The 21048-nt window shown below is 41.8% G+C and overlaps 1 protein-coding gene across 3 annotated transcripts; it reads right to left on the reverse strand.

The window, feature by feature from the left end:
• Positions 1-1840: 1840 nt before the first annotated feature.
• On the reverse strand, positions 1841-20610 carry GEMIN4 (gem nuclear organelle associated protein 4). 3 transcript variants are annotated; one of them, XM_075589582.1, is made up of 4 exons: positions 20497-20610; positions 18444-18517; positions 11715-11786; positions 1841-6553 (listed from the first exon to the last, which is right to left on the reverse strand). In XM_075589582.1, the coding sequence occupies exons 3-4, from the start codon at positions 11722-11724 to the stop codon at positions 3339-3341; spliced, it is 3225 nt and encodes a 1074-aa protein (XP_075445697.1). In that variant the 5' UTR covers positions 11725-11786; positions 18444-18517; positions 20497-20610; the 3' UTR covers positions 1841-3338. The 3 variants fall into 3 exon arrangements, with proteins under 3 accessions (XP_075445697.1, XP_075445698.1, XP_075445699.1); XM_075589583.1 differs by lacking the exon at positions 18444-18517 and having other exon boundaries at positions 20497-20595; XM_075589584.1 differs by lacking the exons at positions 18444-18517; positions 20497-20610 and adding an exon at positions 12888-14142.
• Positions 20611-21048: the final 438 nt, after the last annotated feature.

A 21048-nucleotide genomic window follows, 5' to 3' on the forward strand; every position in this document is an offset into this window, starting at 1 on the left:
GTGTTTCTTTGGACCCTAAGAACAGCGTTATAAGGGGGTTGAGCTGTAGCAGGTATGGAAGTTTGGCTTTAGTTTTTCCTTGGGGTTAAGGTCACGGACGTGTTTTCAATGTTCCGAATCACTCCTACACGTGTCACTTTATTCATGTGTACAATGTGTAAGCAGTGCTTGTTGTATTGGAAATGCAGCGTGCAAGGCTGTATTGTCCGTGAATGCACAGCTTTGAGGTTAGTCACATGACATGGTGACTTATTCCATGGCATCTGCAGAAGCTACCTGACATATGTGAGTTTTTTTTTTTTTGTGTTTTAAGGTTTCTAAAGTCTTATTTTTTTTTTTTATCCAGTTCAGCATTTGAAGTATTATACCCTTACACTTAAGGGGAGGGCTCAATCATGGACTTTGCGGTGGTAGTTACATATACATCAAGTAGTGTTAATTTACTGGACACAATAAAGCAGCAATAATTCCTGATAGTCCATTAAACAGTGTGTATAAGTAGCCAAAAGAAACTTAACACCTTTTGTTGCCAGAGGGAACTGCAGGCATCGCCAAGCAATATCCCTTTGGCAGTGAAAAGGGGTTAACGCAGCAGGGACATTGCCATTCTGGTGTTCTGACCCAACAATGGATGCACTGTTTGCACAAGCTGCTCAGTAAGGGGGCAGCTTTCATTGGTGGCTTCTCTAATGGTTGATGCAAATACAAAACATTCCACAGGTTTAAGACTGCAGGAGATAAGTAATTACAACAGTAATGGGAGGAGTGGCTCAGTGAGTAAAGACACTGACTGACACTGAGATTGCTGCAGGGGAGCCTGGTTCAATTCCTGGTGTCGGCTCCTTGTGACCTTGGGCAAGTCACTTTATCTCCCTGTGCCTCAGGCACCAAAAACATAGATTGTAAGCTCTACAGGGCAGGGACCTGTGCCTGCAAAATGTCTCTGTAAAGCGCTGTGTACAATTAGCAAACATGATATATATATATATATATATATATAATGCCATAGGCTTCTTCCTGTTCAATAGTAATGTTTATAAACAATGCTACTAGAAGTAGTTTATCTAGTGGCCCTTGTCCACTGGGAAGTCACTTAAAGAAATCTTGAAAAATCAAAACGCTCAACCACCAAATGTTGGTGATGCAATGGTAATACCATGTGCCAAAAGAAATGGGCGTAGGATAAACATAACCCACACATAAAACAAACTAATGAAATAGATTCACAAAGTTATATCTTTCTTGAAGGTGTGAAATAATATTTACAAAAGGTATGCCACTGAAAATAAAAATACAACTTAAAATATTTAACATTTCAGTTGCACCTTAAGGGAGACCTTACTAAGACAATAGTTGCGTACAAAAAAATTATTTCCCGTTTTATTAAATATGGGAATTTGTATCAATAAAAATTTCAAGTTCGTCTGATTTTAACGTAAAAGCAACTCAATACCCGTTAACATTTTTGTAATACCATTTAACGGTTTGCAATTTTGTCAGATGTGCGACACGCCTAATTTTTAGGATATTCCACTTTTTATACGTATGCATTGCTGTCTAAATTTAGCATAGGTTGAACTTGATGGCTGCATGTCTTTTTTTCAACTTCATCTATAACTATGTTTAATAACAAACAAATCATGTGCACTAATGTACCACTACTTACTGTTCCATTGTGAATAAATGCATTTTTAAGAACTATTTGCAGAGTGGTTTTATCTTGATGTAAACATGTTCTAGAGATTCAATTGGTGATATTGCTAAAATTGTCCTGTAAAGAGATACGTACTATATAAAATGTTGGTGCATCTCCATATACCCCAGTCACTGTAAAAGCTACTTAGAAAAAAATTTTTTTTTATTGTTGCAGTGTGGAAACATTACATTTTGTATTTTGTGGTGCTAGAAAAATATCCAGCTGACATATGCCCATGTAATTTTTTTTAAATTATTTCTAAAGTAAACAATGTGCACATTGTAATACCTTTTCATGGACCAACTTGAGAATTCTTCATAGATTAAATAATTATAGTGTACATAATTTCCAAAACCTCACCCCTCCAAGTCTGCGCTTAACCAGTGAACCAATCCAAACATGATCAGAGGTCTCCTTTATCTAGGGAAATCAGGTGAGTCCTCAAATTCCAGACTGGCCAAACGACTAGGAGACTCAATCCTTGACTAGACTGGCAGAATCTCCAATGGCAGGCTGGATGGAGTTCACCAGTGGAGATAAGGGGGGGGGGGGGGGGGGGTTGAGGGATTTCTTTGGGTCTCTGTATGCATGCATGCATCTCTGATTCAGTAACTATTTGTATATGCTACGAGTACATATAGGAGTTCAAGCCTTGTTGGAACTTTATTTTTGTCTTTATGGCCCTTTAATATGACACTACAATCTGTTTACTCAGAGCCCTTTATATCCAAGCCAGCACTTCCTGTGATCTTTTGAAAGCAGAGTACATTATCATTTCATCTGATCAATGCTCATGTTGGTCCTTTAAAATATGTCACAACCTGCAAAGCTACACCACTCCAGGGCCAATGTAGCTATTAGTACTTTGACCAACGAAAAAAAGAAAAACACACAAGGTAACATTTTAAATACATCTCAATTTCTTTGTTAAATAAACATGAATAGTCATCTTCCCTTGGGTACTTGAGTTGTGATAGGCTTTATAAACCCGGCTTTATTCCGCAGTCATATTTCTATTCCTGCAATCATTTTTACAATTGAAGTTGGAAAGCATTAGACATGACCAGTCGGTCTCTGTAGCTGCAATTGAGCAGTTCCATGAATATTATTGAAATGTCCATTCTGAAACCTTGATTAGACTGGCAGAATCTCCCATAGCAGTCTGCATGGAGTTCACCAGCAGAGGGAGGTGGTTGGGGGGTTGCTTTGGATCTCTGATTGTTAATTGGTTATCCATAAAAACTGGTGTGGTTGGGAGTTACGGAGGATACGTATGGGAATCAGATATTTAGACAGGTTTGGAAATATGCAAGTCATACTTGGGATGAAGGTCCCAAGCCAGCGTTACTGCTCATATGGCTCCCGCATCAAACCAATATATTCCTGTTTTGTGATATCTAAGACATGCCTGATGTTTCCAATGGATGCAATTGTCCTCCAGCTACTGTAACTTTCCATCGCATTTAATTTGCTTGCATTTTTTTACATTAGATGTTTTCATATTATTGCATACTTGCTACATGCTAGTTAGGAATTAATTCAAGCTGAATGGATAACATTTGTTGATTTGCTGCTTATATAAAAAAAAGTTATTATGGCTGCCTTTGGCCCCGGATGTCGGATATACTTCTTTTCTCCATAACTAGAGTTTACTTATTTTCTGCATCAAAGTAGCCCGATGTTGCTCATTGCCCACATTCTCAGTAATGGACTTCAAAAAATGTCTCTCGTTGGCTCTCCTGAGCAAGCTATTTGTGGAAGTGTCGTTTGCTCCAAGAATCTCATACAACGAGAGAATCTCCAGTGACAAAAAGTAGAGAGGTTCACAGGTATTGATCGGCATCATTGCTATTATATGGAGCACGTGACAGAATACCTGAGTGTAAATGAACGAAACCTCCTGCACACAATCTGTTTCTGGTCTTCCTTGCTGCTGCTGAAGATTATATGCAGAAACCTGCTGCTTAACAGACTCTAGCAAATCAGATATGCAGCAACTATAAAGTCTTGCAACATGTTTCTGTCCTTCCTGTGGAAGCCAATCAGAACAGCTAGCGCTGCAGAGAAACTGAAATCCTCTGAGCAGAAGAACAGAGAATTGAAGGTCAAATGCAAAAGGTCGGAGATTCAGCAGCGGCATATACTGCACATATTCCAGAGTGTAAGGCACATGAAGGAGTTGTCTTTGCAGGAGATTCCTCACCACCTGAGCAAGAAGCTTGCACTCTGTTGAGGTACACCATGGGAGGACCTGGATCATTGCCACTAAGAACCCTTTACTAAAAAGATTGACCTCATCTGGGTCTTTGCTGTTGACAGAAAGGAGGGAAAGCATTTGGTCTTTCATTTCTACAGAGATGCAGCAACATTCCATCCATGCCAAAAGCCCTGTGCCAGGGCCATACTCTGGTAGGTTTAGGGCAGTCCATTCGTTCTCTGAAAGTTTGCAAACATCAAATAACGGAGCCGGTACTTCTTTTTTGAAGTGCCCTCCATATATTGGTTTTAGTCTCAGGCAAACGACCCAATCCAAATGCTCCATTTTTCTGTGCAGCCAGAAGAGTGACTTGTTCCATGTTTCTGGGGAGTTTTCAGCTTCTGGGGCAGCAACACTACAGATCTTTGCAAGAATGTCAATTATTAATTCTTTGGAGCCCAATGAAAGACTATACAATTTGTCAGACTGCTGCCAGTACTTGGTATAGCTATTGAGAAGCTTACAAAGAGACATGATGAGCGGAAATGGGGAGCACGACAGAACCCAATGCTTTCCGGATTCATCCGTAGGTTCCTGTACATTTAGAGTCTTATGGAGGATGTGCAAAGATAATTCAACCTGAGCAAATTCATCTAAAATGTATGGTAGAACAAATATTCTTACTACTTCTGCCTGTTGGAGCAGGGTGACAGCACCATTACCATCTATGTTTTCAGAAGGTTGCATTAGAAATACCAACAAGGATATAAACTGGCTCTCTTCCTTGCCAGAGGACAGTTTTCCCCAACATGTCTCCATTAAGCACTCTGATAACAAGGAGACAGATCTTTCTGCGTTATTAGTAATTTTAAAACGTAAGGCAGGAAGGGAGGTCAATATCTTTGCTAAAAAAGTATGAGCACCAAGGTTTACCACAGCCAAGTGGCAAGCTTTCTTTACAACTGCTTCAGGGTACAACAAGGCCAGTTTAGCCACACTGGAAACAGCCTTGGTGGCACTGTAATCGGACACACTTTGAGAGATTTGGTTGAAGGTCATGTTGAGTTCCTCTTGGAAGTCACCTGTAAAAGCTTTCATATTGTGAGACAGTCCTTTCTTGCCCCATGAAGACAGTACTCTCATCAGCACCTCGTCCTTCTCTGTTAAGGACAGCCCTGAAAATATGCTTAAAATAATGTCAGTACCCGTCCGGATTTGATGAATATCGATATTGCTCTGTGAAGTTGTGACACTCATGACAGTTTCCAGCAATTTGAAAATAAGGCCTGGCTCCTGAAATTGGGTTTTGTTTTTTTTAAGGCAATTTAACCAGTCATTGGAAAAGGCCCAACTTACTTCTGAGGCAAAGACAGAGCAAACTTCTTTGCGACGGCCCATGTTATCCTCAATAATTGCCATGGCAACTGAAGCCATCAAATCAGTGTCATTCATTGTACAATTTAATTGTACATTAGCTATTTTGTCTTGAAAGCTGGTGATGCTGTGTGCCAGTTCTAGTGCATTACCCTTTTGTTCCTTAGGAAATGTATCAGTATGTTCTAATGCAATTAGAATTTCATGTAGGGATGCTAAGCTGTCAGTCATCCTATAACATTCATAGCTAATGCCTTTACTGTAATTCATATCATTTTGCAACTCATCTCCCCATTGATGCAACAGATCTTTAAGAATACTTAAACCAAAATGTTGCGCTCCACGTAATAACCTAAATCTTGAAGCTGTGCTCCCACTCTGTACAGTCCTTTCCGCTTCTTCAAGAGTGTCAGAGAAGCTGTGATGGTCTTTGGCTCCCATGTTCCAAAAAGAAAACACAGCAACAAGTTTTTCCAAATACAGTCTAATAGGAAGCATTGCAGACTCCTCTTGTAATGCAGATGCACATAACATTTCTGTCAAGTTTGCTATAGTATAGCACTTAAGTTTGTCGTTATCGATGTATTGTCTAATTTTATGAAGTCCCTCTAAGAAAACTGTGAGGATGTTGTCACTTGGAGGTAGAAACTGCTCAGGATCAGGTTTAAATCTCTTTGATGTCTGGTAAGGTTCATCAGTAGACTTTGACAAGTACTGACAAGCAACAGCACCAAATAATACAACGGTCTCATCCTGCCTGTTAATGTTGCTTTTCATTACTTCCCACCAAACATCCAAAAAGAAAGTGACATCCTCTAAGGAGGTCTCATCACTAACATGATGTACCATCAAAGCCGCTTCTGCAGCCCAGAAATCTGTAGGAAGCGCCAAGAGAAGTTCTGCAAATATCTTTGCTGCTTTCATTGTTTTGAGCAGTTCAAAGAGCACTGTGTGATTTATTTTCGGGATCATGTTTTCGACTGGAAAGAAAACATCCTCTTTCCATTTCCGGTCGATGTCAGATTCTTGATTCAGGGTTGACTCTGAATGGCAACAAAGAATTTTGGCCCAAACTACAGCTATGGCTCTTTTCCTCCATTCTTGGTTTAGTGACCGAGACCGGCTACTACTCGAGCTTATTTCCTTTAAAGCATCAGTGATCGGCTTCTCAATAAGAGGCCAGTCGGACTTCTTTATCTCCACCAATGTTTTAGGAAGAATTAGCTTCTCGGCCAGGAGGAATCCACCCTGCAGTATCACCATCTGTTCACATACATTCCAGCTTCCTGCAGGAAAACAAATAAACATATACCTAATCAGTCTATGAATTGTTAGATATATTTTAAGTCCATCCCTGTGACCCACAGCATTGTATTGTATGGAAATGTCTGCTTTTTAAATCGATGATGACCATTTAAGAACCTATTGAGATAGTTGCTGGTTGTTCCCTTGAGAAATGTCACCTACTCCCAAGAAAACTATTTATATTAAGAAGGAATATGAAAAGCTAGAGGGATGCAGATTTTAGGGCAAGCACACATGACAATGATGAGGAAAACAAAAGATCAAGAAGCATTTGCAGCCTTAGAAAGTTTGTTAACAGATAAAACAGAAAATGTCCCTTTTATGCTATTAGTTAATACATTTCTGATATAAATAATAGGGCCAGTGGTTTTGTTTATTTATCTCTCTTAAGGGGTTCTGCTTATAGTCGGACAGGTGCCTTTGCTTGTGGCCATATTGCTTTAGAAGATTGATACAAGCTGGTTTCCAATTTGATTGTTTAAACCAGTGTTTCCCAACTCCAGTCCTCGGGAAACCCCAACAGGTCAGGTCTTAGGGATATCCCTGCTCCAGCACAGATAGGTCAATCAGCGGCTCAGTCATTTTACTGAGCCACCTCTGCTGGAGCAGGGATATCCTTAAGACCTGACCTGTTGGGGTTCCCTGGGGACTGGAGTTGGGAAACACTGGTTTAAACTGTTATTTTTGTAGTATACATTTTGGCTAGCTGTTAAGCTCTCATGACTGGTAATTGTGTTTTTTTTATATATTTTTTTTCTCGTCTCCGCTGCTTTATTTGGTTTAGTTTTATTTGCATGTCATTTCCCAGAATCCCTTGCTGCAGTGGAAGAGTTGTGTGCTGGGTGATAATGGTGAAAGGCGGGGTTGCAGACCTGTCTAAGACATGCAAATGAGCATATAGTAATATTTCCATTTGCTATATACTTTACTGTGGAGGGTTTTTGTCACTTATTTGTACCCACCATAACTTTACTAAAGTGTGATATATATTAAAGCAAGGAATAGCAGGCACTCCATCAAAATAGTGAAACAGAAAAAACAGCGCAAACGCAATAGTGAAGTACTTTCAAAAAATATATATTACATAAAAGAATCAATATCTGCGTACATCAGGTTAGAAGAAAACAAGCATGTCATGCACTCAGGCATCTGTTACCAGGCACCGCTCGCCGTAGAGAGAAGGAACACTCCTGCATATGGTCCCTCTGATGTAGTACAGCTGGGCAGTCGGGATGGTTGTCTGGATTCAAGTCGCTACGCCTGTGCTTGCATCAGAGGGCCTCCCTCCAGCGTGTAAAGAACCTCCGTTCAGCTGATCCGTGAGGTCCAGGGGAGAGAGAGCGAACTTGCAGAGGCAGCAGACGCCGCAGTCCAACCTGCAGTTCAGTTCCTCGACGCGGCTTCACGACACGCCGCCAAGTGAGGACGGCCGTCCGTTGGTAGTGACGTCACTCGTGAGCACTAGGCTTCCGAAGAGAAGTATTGCCAGTGACTGAAGGTACTCTGAGATAGTTCAGGAGTCACTCGTAGAGCACTTGTAAATCGTTAATCCTACGTGTTTCATAGCCGTAGCCACTTCTTCAGGGATTGTTGGCAATTATGGCAAATGGGTATTTAAACCCCAAGAGCACATCTGGTTGGTTAAGTGAGACAGCACCCCCATCCAATCACACGCTGAGTCTGTTCAGCAACACCCCACAGTGATTGTCCAGACTGTGCATAGGTGATTGAGAGGATAAGATAGTGTCTCCCACTTAACCATTCACATGCTGCTTAACATGTAGATTAAAATAAGTGTTAGACTAAATTTTTAATTAAAACAACAACATTTTGCATATTTAAAAGTAGATATATAATGATACGTTGAGTGGAGTTCTGAAATGAAATAAACTTCAGTTAGCATATTATGTGCACATAGGTTTAATACATGGGTTACATACATTCTGTGAACCTGGTCACATTAGAGATATAGAGATAGATAGAGCTAGATATATAGATATATAGAGATATATATATATAGATATATATAGAGATATAGATATAGATATATATATATATATAAAAAGTAAAGACAGAGCACAGGAAAGTCACAGAAAACAGACAATTCGTTTATCAATAGAGACACCATAGATCTATGTTTTCGTTCAGGCCCCTAGGGGCCAGGATACCAAGTTTATGAATCCAGAATGTCTCTTGAATAGAGACATCCTTGATTCTGTCTCCTCCCCTTCTGTTTCTAGGAACGCATTTGATCCCTTTGAAGGTTAAGGAAGAGGGATCCCTGCTATGGTAGAGAGCAAAATGGTGACTAACACTATGCGTCTGTAGAGCATTTTTAATGTTTCTAATATGTTCCTGAATTCGGAGTTTGAGACTCCTTTTAGTACGGTCCACATATTGTAGACCGCACTGGCATTCAAGAAGATACACAACATGTGTGGTATTGCAATTAATATACTGTTGCGGCCAGCTTTATTCTAAAGCTTGCCGGGTTAAATGCGGGGCTTTTTTCCGATTTGAATCAGAGTTTCCCGCGCGGCGGCCGCTTCAGCAGATAACCGCTAATGGCGCTCATCATTGAAAGCGCCCGAGGCACGGGAAACCGTCCGAAAAGAACCACGCGCCGTCCGCGGGTTAAAAATTCCCGCGATGGCGGCCACTTTAGCGTAAAGGCGGACGCCACTGTATTCAGTAATATCATAACATTTAGAGTTCATTCGTGACTGAAATGTTTTTCTTACAGGGTGAAGATGACAATCACAAATGAACTCTAAATGTTATATTACTGAATATATTAATTGCAATACCACACATGTTGTGTATCTTCTTCCATGCCAGTGCGGTCTACAATATGTGGGCCGTACTAAAAGGAGTCTCAAACTCCGAATTCAGGAACATATTAGAAACTTTGAAAATGCTCTACAGACGCAGAGTTAGTCGCCATTTTGCTCTCTACCATAGCAGTGATCCCTCTTCCTTAACCTTCAAAGGGATCAAATGCGTTCCTAGAAACAGAAGGGGAGGAGACAGAATCAAGGATGTCTCTATTCAAGAGACATTCTGGATTCATAAACTTGGTAAGCTGGCCCCTAGGGGCCTGAACGAAAACATAGATCTATTGTGTCTCTATTGATAAACGAATTGTCTGTTTTCTGTGACTTTCCTGTGCTCTGTCTTTACTTTATATATATGACCAGGTTCACAGAATGTATGTAACCCATGTGTTAAACCTATGTGCACATAATATACTAACTGAAGTTTATTTCATTTCAGAACTCCACTCAACGTATCATATATCTACTTTTAAATATGCAAAATGTTGTTGTTTTAATTAAAAATTTAGTCTAACACTTATTTTAATCTACATGTTAAGCAGCATGTGAATGGTTAAGTGGGAGACACTATCTCATCCTCTCAATTACCTATGCACAGTCTGGACGTTCACTGTGGGGTGTTACTGAACAGACTCAGCGTGTGATTGGATGGGGGTGCTGTCTCACTTAACCAACCAGATGTGCTCCTGGGGTTTAAATACCCATTTGCCATAATTGCCAACAATCCCTGAAGAAGTGGCTACGGCTACGAAACACGTAGGATTAACAATTTACAAGTGCTCTACGAGTGACTCCTGAACTATCTCCGAGTACCTTCAGTCACTGGCAATACTGCTCTACGGAAGCCTAGTGCTCACGAGTGACGTCACTACCAACGGACGGCCGTCCTCACTTGGCGGCGTGTCGTGAAGCCGCGTCGAGGAACTGAACTGCAGGTTGGACTGCGGCGTCTGCTGCCTCTGCAAGTTCGCTCTCTCCCCTTGACCTCACGGATCAGCTGAACGGAGGTTCTTTACACGCTGGAGGGAGGCCCTCTGATGCAAGCAAAGGCGTAGCGACTTGAATCCAGACAACCATCCCGAATGCCCAGCTGTACTACATCTGAGGGACCATATGCAGGAGTGTTCCTTCTCTCTACGGCGAGCGGTGCCTGGTAACAGATGCCCGAGTGCATGACATGCTTGTTTTCTTCTAACCTGATGTACGCAGATATTGATTCTTTTATGTAATATATATTTTTTGAAAGTACTTCACTATTGCATTTGCGCTGTTTTTTCTGTTTCACTGTTATGTAGGGGTGCTGAACCTCTACGCACATAACTAGCTGCAGATGCCATTCAACAGTCAGAGGTTGTTGTCTTATTTAATTTATAATCACAGAGATGGTAATAATGGTTAACTAATTAGTTTTAGTGACAATAGAGGATCATTATAGTAGCGCACTGCATTCTTTATTTTCTACACTCCATCAAAATAGTCAATATAGTGGGTGCAAATCGTATAGAGTATAACAGGCAATACGATACCGTGGTGAAACGAAATCAGAGGCAGCACTCCAATGAATAGTCAAAAAAAGTATTGTGAGTTACCAATACACCATAACTGACGTTTTGGTCCGCAGACGGGACCTTTCGCATCACCTTGAGAAAGGTCCCGTCTGCGGACCGAAACGTCGGTTATGGTGTCTTGGTAACTCACAATACATTATTGGACTATTCATTGGAGTGCTGCCTCTGATTTCGTCTCACCATGGTATCTCATATTGCCTAAAATATATAAATATACATAGCGAGAGAGAACCCGGTCAGGTTTTAAGGATATCCCTGCTTAAGCACAGTGCCTCAATCATTCTGAGGCAGGGATAGCCTTAAAATCAGACCTGTTCGGGTTCTGGAGAACTGGAGTTGGAAACCACTGATCTAAATGATAAAAATGAAATCAATACTAATACCTGTAGTATATAAATGCAAATTCTGATGGCATACAGAAGTCTTTCGCACAACTAAAAATATAAATGCCTTATGCAATACAAACAGGCAAAGTGTTTATCTAACTTACGTTAAAAATAAGCAAACTATGTTAACGTAGGATTGCAATGTACCCTTGCATCATAAAATGCAGGAATTATCCTTAAAACTTGCATCTTTCTCTAATGGACATACAGTATAAATTAAATTTCAAGTACAAAAATAGTTGTTAAAATAAAACTAAAAAGACTGAGGTTAACCATGTTCATAGGTAATTTGTGAAAATAAATCACTCATCCATTGGATCTGAAAACTATAACCCGAAGAAAATACATACTTACCAAAATCCATTTTGATTTGATTTCTGCCCGGTACCTGTACTTCACTAAAGGAACATTGTAACAGCCAATAACCTAAAACACAAACAATGTATATAATTAAACTTATGAATTACAATTCTTGAAACTATGATTCCATCTTTACACAATCAATTCAGCCCTTTGATCTCTAAATCTTCATCATAACCTTTTACTATAATCAAATGATTTGCTTTATCATTTAGAGCTGGGGTGCGCAAACTTTTCAGTTCATGCCGTCTGCGCACCCCCCCACCTTACCTGCAGTCATGGTGATGCGTCGCCTAAGAGCCAGATGAGAGCAGGTAAGAGAAGTTGCAGAGGCCGCACACCTCCACCGGCATTTAATTTAAATGCATTGGGGAAAGTGCTGGGCCTCTGCAACTCCACCTAGAAAATCCCGCACCCTCAGTTTGCGCATCTGATTTAGAGCAGGTGTTAACCTTTTTTTCCAAGCATGATAATGGGCACTTTTTTCGCAGGCCACTGTCCTTCCTTGGGGGCAAGTGAAGAGTCTGACTTCTGGTATCAGACGGGTGCACCGGGGAGGATGGCGTGAGAGGGCCCCGCAGCTGACAGCCCCACAGTGCACAGAGGCCCTGATGGCCAGAGGAGGAAACCGGTAGAGCTTTTGCATCCTCGTGTGGCTGATCCCAGAGTAATATCATGTGGGCTATTCCAAATGCTGCCAAAGTGGGCTGCAGGCCACACTTTATTTAGAGTATGCTTCAGTCCTCTCTGTCAGAAAACTGTCACTGTAAGTGGAACTTTCTGCTTTAGCACCTACGTGTTCTGTAATGAACAGGTATTGTGAGTTGTAATGAAGCCCTAATACTTTATCAGAATTACGTAAAATAACATATCTATAACGATGATTCCACTGCTTGGCAGTTTTATGACAGTCAGGTTCTTTGACTTGGATATTAAGACAACATGATTTAGTACAGATATTCTTATTATTACCCATCTCTCAGTTCACCCTAAAACTTGGGAGGGTAACATGCAATTTCCCTAAAGTGAAAAAAATGACCCTCTAAAAACACATCAGTTAACCCAAAAGACTTTTATTCAGGTCACCCACTAGATCAAAAAGATATGTTTATTATCCATGCTGCAAAACAGATTGATCCCGATTTTCAAGCACACCGCATTACACACCTTCTCCATCAGCCACTGCAGATACAAACCATCCGCGTGCACAAGGAAGAAGGAAGTTTCCAAGAGGACGTGACGTCACCAGAACGCGCCGGGGCAACGTTCCATGCTGCACACATGCTGCGGACTGCTTGCTGCTCCTGGACGCTTTCCGCTGCAGTTTTTTTTGTGTGTTCAACGCTACTTATTTTATTCCTACAGCTTTAAACTTTTGGTTGAATCTAATAGTTTGAAATGCTTTGTTCGTTAACAGCCAGCACTTTCAGCGTTAAAAACTCCCCGGTTTGAATCAGTTTAGGTTTGACAGATGCTGCCCAAACATGCCTGACTACTGATTAACCTGCTCATGTCTGAATCTGGATTCTCATTTCTTATCTGCAGTGAGTCTCACACAATGGACAGCAGTGCAATGAAAAGATACCGACCCCCAACGACCAAAATGTGAGATTTTGGGTTTGTGGAGCAGAAAAAAATAAATTTTAATGCAAAAGTCGTGACTTTTATAATTGAGTCCCCATTGAAGTCTGAGATGATGCTCAAAATCGCTAGTGCCAATTCAGTGAGTTGGCAAATAACGCAATGAAGTCTCACTCCGCAGATTATATTTTTTTACAGTTCACTATTTTACATGTTCAAATCTCACTTATTAGGATGATACCAGAAGAATGTTATAAACTGCACTGGGTGTTTAAATTCTTTGCATTATTCATGCTATAATCACTTATAGAAAAATTATATTGTGCGACAGAATCTAAGGCCGCGCTTATAGTGCCGGCGACGCGACGTCGCCCGAAAACAAATACATTGCAGGCACGTGCGCTTATAGTGCACGCGACGGCGACAAGCGACGTTGCGAAAACCTGAAGCCAGCAAAATTTGATTTGTTCAAGGGCCGTCGCGTCACGTGACGGCCCTTGAACAAATCAAATTGCCGGAATCCCGCGACCTGGCAGCCCGGCGAAACATAACTTTCGCCGGTGGCGACGGGTGACGTCACCCGCCGTGTCACCGTCGCCAACGACGGCACTATAGGTACGGCCTAATTCTTTCCAAGTTTAGACTGGTTGTATTATTTCAAAGCAATTTTCAGCTGTAGCTGAAGGGTCAGAGTTAAAATGGTGCTTGGCAGCTATTTCACTGAATGGTAGAATTTCAGTTGCTGCATTAGTTCTGGAAAAATAGTTTCACATTTATTATGAGAACTTAAATTGGAGCAATATAAAGATTACTCAGCTTTTCCACATGACTTCAACAGGTAATCAATGTGACAAAATTTCCATCACGGTCAAATATATATATATATATATATATATATATATATATATATATATATATATATATATATATATATATATTTTTTTTTTTTATAACTTGTACTTTCTCTGAGCTTTGAAAACCAATAAAGTACAACAGATATCCATTACAGGATCGTATGTTTTTTACATTCCATACACATGATAACTGAGTACAGTGTATGAACATTGTTTATAACCTTAGTCGGTGGGAAAGAAGGGAAAGGATAGGCAGGGGAAGGGAGGGGGGGTGGCTAGAGGGGGGGGGGGAGGACAGCCGAGGATCCATTCGAACCTATGTTGCCTGGGTTTTAGCTTCCTGAATCGGGGTTGTGTATACGATTATTTGCCTCTCCAACTAATCTACCTGATAGTGACTGACAGCCGTTCGACCAAAGATATCATCATAGGAGAACGCATCTGCAATTATTAAAGCATTATTGTGGTTATCTCTACCCCGGGATGTCTGTCTGGGCTAACCAGGGTGTCCATACTTTTAGAAAATTTTCACCCGAATCATTAATAAGGCTTGTCAGTTTTTCCATCTGACACATGTACCAAATTTTATTCCGAATTTTGGGGATTGTAGGAAGTGCATTCTGGTTCCAGGATGCTGCGATCGTGCTCCTCACTGCCGTTGCGAAATGGGAAATTAGTTTGAGTTTTGGTAGTCCTGGTATTGCTCTGTTCAATAGAAAGAGCCAGGGATCCATTGGAATTTCGAGGCCCAATATCCTCTGTAGCCAATCCTTAATTTTGATCCATATTGGAACTAAGTGAGGGCAAGACCACAGCATGTGTAACAAATCTGCTGACTCTCCACATTGTCGCGGGCACAACGGGGAGCGTCCTAGAATAAATTTCGATAATTTTAGTGGGGTATGAGACCATCTCATCAGGGTCTTATATGCGTTCTCCTTTAATGTTACGCATATCGAACGTTTAGAGGCTGCCGTCACCATCTGTGACCATTCGTCCATATCTGGCTCTCACCTAGATCTTTTTCCCAATTCAACATATAGCTTAATTTGCTTGTTACCGTGACAGCAGAACCGACTACCTCTCTATACATTTGCGATGTGAGTCCTTTTGTTGACATCTCACTAAGACAGAGCCTTTCAAATGATGTCAATGGGGGGTGTGGGTTAAATTTATTATAGAAAGCTCTGATCTGAAGGTATCTATACAGCTCCGATTGTGGGATATTTTTATCTGAGTTAATTTGTGCAAATGACAAAATTTTGTTATTACCTTCCAGATCTCTAAGTCCCTTTCGTTTCCAAATTGCAAAGTTTGCCCTAACTAAGCCAGGAGCAAAAGATGGATTATACCAGAGAGGGGTCATCAAGGTGTTTTTGGTAGTTAGGTTACATTTAAATTTAGTTGCCTCCCAGATCGATAATGAATTGGTCATTGAGGATAGCGGTGATGCTTTCCTAGCTATTTTTGGGCTCCAAATTAAGTTGCCTAGCTCCAATGGTGAGCAGGCAGCGCTCTCTAATGCTACCCAATGTCCCAAATACGGGTTTGTGTGCCATTGAGAGATTTGGCATAATTGTGCCGCTTTGTCGTATGATAACAAGCAAGGTACCACTAGCCCCCCCTTCCGCAGTTTGTCTCTGGAGGGTTTGTTTATTTAGTCTCGCTTTTCTGCCTCTCCATATAAATTTGAAGATTGAAGGCTGAGGATCTCGTTCAATCTGAGTGGCACCGGGAGCGCTTGAAATAGATATAGGAGTCGCGGTAGTAAATTCATCTTCACGCTATTTATTTTACCAATCCAAGATATGTTAAATTTTGACCAGCGACCTATATCCTCCCGTAGGGTCCTGATTAACCTGGGGTAGTTTGCCCGATACACCGAATTATAATCTTTGGTAATATATATTCCCAGGTACTTAATAGCTTTATTCTGCCAATTGAAGTTGAAATTGATGGAGATAAGTTTTTCTAATGGTTTTGGTAAATTTATGTTTAGGGCTTCTGATTTAGATTGGTTAATCTTGAACCCTGAGATTTTATTAAATTGACCCAACAACTCAAAGAGATTGGGAAGCGACGTCAGGGGTCTGGACAACACCAGGAGGACATCATCTGCATATAGGACTAATTTATGTATTTGGTTCCCAAACTCCAGGCCTGTAAAATCCTTATGGTCACGAATCTGGGCCGCAAGCAGCTCCATACACAAGGCGAATAGGAGGGGCGAGAGGGGACAGCCTTGCCTTGTCCCACTTTTAATCTTGACGAGATCTGAAGGGAAGCCCTGGTGTACCACCCTGGCTGCAGGGTTCGAGTAGAGAGCTAAGATGGCTGATGTTATTTTTTCACCGAACCCAAATGCTGCAAGCGTAGCTTTTAAATATGCCCAGTCAATCCTATCGAACGCTTTCTCCGCATCTAGACTCAACACCATTACGGGTACTTGCTGTGCATTGGCTATCTCTACCAGATCAATGATTCGTCGGGTGTTATCTGCTGATTGTCTATCTCTTGAAATCGACTTGATCTGGGTGTATGAGTCTAGGCAAGATTTGACTTAGTCTAATGGCAATCAATTTAGAGTACATTTTGATATCCGTGTTTATGAGCGAGATAGGTCTATAACTCTTACAATCCAATGGGTCTTTTCCTTGTTTATAAATTAGTGATATGGACGCCTGCAACATTTGTTCCGGGAAAGCGGCTCCCTCCAATACCGCGTTGAACCGCAATAGGTGTGGGGCTAGTAGTTTTACATACTTTTTGTAGTACAGGCCTGAGTACCCGTCGGGCCTGGGGCTTTAGATACTTTCAGGTTTTCGATCACGTGCGTGATCTCCTCCATAGTGAACTCCCCCCCCCCCCCCCAGAACGCTACGTTCCCCATCCGTCAATTTTGCTAGGCTTGAACCCGATAGAAAATTCTTCAAATCTCTTTTAGTACTATGGGTTTGTGCCACATTCTCTCTGTTATACAAATTCTCATAAAATAGTTTGAATTCCTCTACTATTAATTTAGGGTTTGCGGAGATGACTCCTGATTTTCGTCTTATCGCTTGAATACTGTAATTTGGTAATTTGTTTCTCAATTTATTTGCTAGCATAGTATCTGGCTTGTTTGCTTTGTCAAAAAATTTCCTCTTTGACCAACTCAGTGAGTTATCGGCCTGGGAGGTTAACAAGAGGTTTAGTTCAATTTTAATATCTTTGACTGTCATGAGGACCTTTGGGTTGTGATCCCGTTTGTGTTTTTCCAGTTGGTCCTTTAATTTAGTCTGCAGCTGTACTATTTTAGCTTCCCTTTCCCTTTTCCTCCTAGCTGCAAGATTAATCAATACTTCTCTTAAAGTGTCTTTGTGCGCCTCCCATAGCGAGGAGTGGGAAGTTACTGATCCTACATTTAATTTAAAGTATTGGTCTATTTCCTCTGCTATTTTTTGGGCCAGTTCTGAGACTCTTAATAAGGACACATTTAGCTTCCAGTTTGCTCCCGGCTTTTCTAGGCTTAATTGGGTACACCTCAGCTCTATAGGTGCGTGATCCGACCACGAAATATCGTGGATTCCCGCGTGGGAGATCTTTGGAACCAGTCTGCTCGATACAAAGAAGTAGTCGATTCTACTGTATGAAGAGTGCGTATGTGACTAGAATGTATAATCCCTGTCTAATACGTGTAGTTCCCTCCATATATCTATTAAATTGTTGTTTTTCAGTGCCGCTTTTAGTGTAGTGGGGGCCTCTCTGTCGGATTTTCGCAGGGGGTCTGATCTATCAATTTTCGGATCAAGGACTGAGTTAAAGTCCCCTGCTACAATTATTGGACCCTTCACTATTCTGTGTAATTTGCTAAAGACCATTGTGAAAAAGGAGGGGTTGTGATCACATGGAGCGTAAATTGACGCCAGTGTAAGCGGTTGGCCATTGATTGTGCCTTGTAGGATCAGATATCTCCCCTCCTTATCTTTGACCATGGAATCTAACTTAAATGGGCATCTGTTAAAGATGATCGCCACACCTTTCTTTTTCTTGGCGGATGAAGCTAAATAGTATTGTCTGAAGTGTTTGTCTAGAAATTTTGGGGGACTGCTAATGCTGAAGTACGTTTCCTGCAATAACACTATGTCAGCGTGTCGCCTCTGGTAATCTGTAAACGCCAATCTTCTTTTCCTTGGACAGTTTAGTTCCTTCACATTGTGAGATAGTAGTGTCAACCCCATTGAAAATTGGATGGATATTCACATAAATCCATAGCGGAGTATAAAATGTGTATAGATTCAAAATTTACCTTCCAGCTGTCTTTACAGGTAGCAGGTGTTTTGCGTTTGGATCTCCTGGCTGTGGACGGACTCCTCGACCATCCTTGGGAAAGGGTAAAGGGAAGGGAAAATGGGTAGGAAAAAAAACAACTTGGAAGATTCTCTTGAGGCCTTAGACCACTTCGAATCTCTTGCCTCTGGGGATTTTCTGGGAATCCGGACTCCACTGCCGTGTGTCCTCCTGGCCGTACATACTCGGCCCCCAGCATCCCCAAGGTCTTTATTGATTGGCCTGGATATCTCCAGGTCAATCCTCGATGGCCGCATAGCGAGGACCGTGGGTGAGATACTCCCATCCCACGGCGTGGCTTATTTTATAACTCATAAACACATCAATTTAACGTTTAGTAACACACTGGACTGTATGCAAGCATATCCCATTGTACTTCAAAGCTTTTTCTGATATCTCTCCTTACACCTCTCAGTACTGGTTATAATCCATGCTATCTGTCTTTACCCCCACATCCTCCCCATCCCGTTTATCCTGTTAATCAAATGGACGACACACTGTTATACTTGCCCAAGTATATCTATTCGCTATCTACCCCATGTACCCTCCTTTTCCCTGCCCACCAATTTATGCGTATGTGGTATGTCACCTGCATATTTACTCCTATCCTCTATAGCCGGGTAAATCAGGGGCACTAAGAGAGCATGTAGGGCAAGCATGTCAAACTCAAAGGCTAACACGGGCCAAATAAACAAGGTTTAAGTTTAGGTGGGCCGCAAAAAAACAAAAACTTCAATTTTCATAGAAACGTAGGTTTATTTAGAAAAGTACAGTATATAAAAAAAAAAAAGAACGATAAAATTTATGTTTTCTTCCTGACACTTGGCATCTCTGACTCTCTCTCTCTGACTCTCGCTCTCTCTGACTCTCTCGCTCTCTCTGACTCTCTCGCTCTCTCTGACTCTCTCGCTCTCTCTGACTCTCTCTGACTCTCTCGCTCTCTCTGACTCTCTCGCTCTCTCTTTCTCGCTCAGACACACTCTCTCACACATGGGAAATCGGAACGGGGAGGAAATCGGAGCAGGAGGGCAAGGGGGAAGCAAGGCAGGCATGGAGCAGTAGTCACCTGACTTGCTCCATGCAGCAGGAAGAGACAGGCAGCAGGAAGAGGCGGGCCTCACTATGCAAGCTCGGATAGAGCTTGCTCCGGGCCAAAAAAAAATTCTGTCAGCGTGCCAATACGCGCCAGCCAATCGGGAGAGGGGGGAGATTTTTTTTTTTCCTGCGTAGAAAGCGCGCGCAGCGCGAGTTAAATATTGGCGAGCTGGGCCGCAAATATGTTCGTTGTGGGCCGTATGCGGCCCGTGGGCCGCGAGTTTGACATGCTTGGTGTAGGGGCTCTAAGGAGAGAGAAAATACAGGTGCATGCTTGCTTCCTTATGCAGAAGAGTACTGTTTTTACGCCTATGACCTCTGATAGCCTGCGACATCCGAAAACTTTCAACTTGTATGTAACCAACTTGTATGTAACCATGTAACCATTATTAAAGAACAAATATTCCCCTCAACTCAATGCAAACCTAGGACCCCCTCCAACCGAAGGGAGGAACGAAAACATCTTGTATCAATCAGTACAACACAGATTTCATGAATGCTTCAGTGGAAGCTGGCCCCCTCAACCTTCTGGGTATATCCATTGTTAAATCTGCGTCTCAGCTCCTTGCCTGTCCCTTCCCTTCCGAGGGCCATCTGGTGCCCTGGTGCAGTTCCAGGTCCTCTGCATTCTCTGGAGGGGGCCACAGTCTTTGGATCCACCTTGTCATACTCTGAACCTTAATCTGCTCGGGTCCCAGCAGGCATATTTAAAGTGTCTGACCTCTTGTATGCCCCTCTATGGGATCTTGTAGCCCTCCTCCCCAGTGTGTTGAATACTCGTGTAATGTACCCCATTAAGCAGCTACTACTAAGCCCCTCTGCAGATCTAGTCTCCTCAGTGTTCCCCAAATCAGTCTTTATTATAATTTGGTGGGGCCATGCCGTGTAAGGGGGGGGGAGGGGGCGATCCTCCTTACCGGCTGTGTTTGGGGGGCTTTGTGCAGGTCTAACTTGCCTGCAGCTGCTCGTCTGCTGCACTGTCCGATGTGGAGAATCCAAGATGGCCGCCGCCTCTGTCTGTAACTGTGAACTGTGAACTGTCTGAATCAAACAAACTTTATTGATTTCACTCGTGAACAAACGAACACAACTGTGGTAATGCCCTTTTAAGCCATAAAGCTGCAGTTCAGTCAATATCCTGCATGTGTGTTTTTTTTAATAAATCAGTTCTGTACTGTGAGAAAATACTTGTAGCATTTTCTTTTTTTTTTAAAAACAACTTTGAAAGACAATTTTTAATGTATTCTAATGTAACAAGCATTTTTGTTTCTATAGCAACCCTTTAGAAATGCACAACCCCTTCCTTTTCTGTAACAGGCTCTGGCACACCCCTTTGTGAGTCCTGCCTCCTCCACAGCCCTGCATGAGTATGAGCACAAATGTACAGTATCAGTCATTGCATGGTCACATGATCTTCCCCACAGAACTGACAGAGCAACAGAAGAGAGTAGCTCAGAATGAATTAATTA

Source organism: Ascaphus truei, chromosome 3 (genome assembly GCF_040206685.1).
Source record: "Ascaphus truei isolate aAscTru1 chromosome 3, aAscTru1.hap1, whole genome shotgun sequence".
In the NCBI taxonomy this organism is placed as follows: Eukaryota; Metazoa; Chordata; class Amphibia; order Anura; family Ascaphidae; genus Ascaphus; species Ascaphus truei.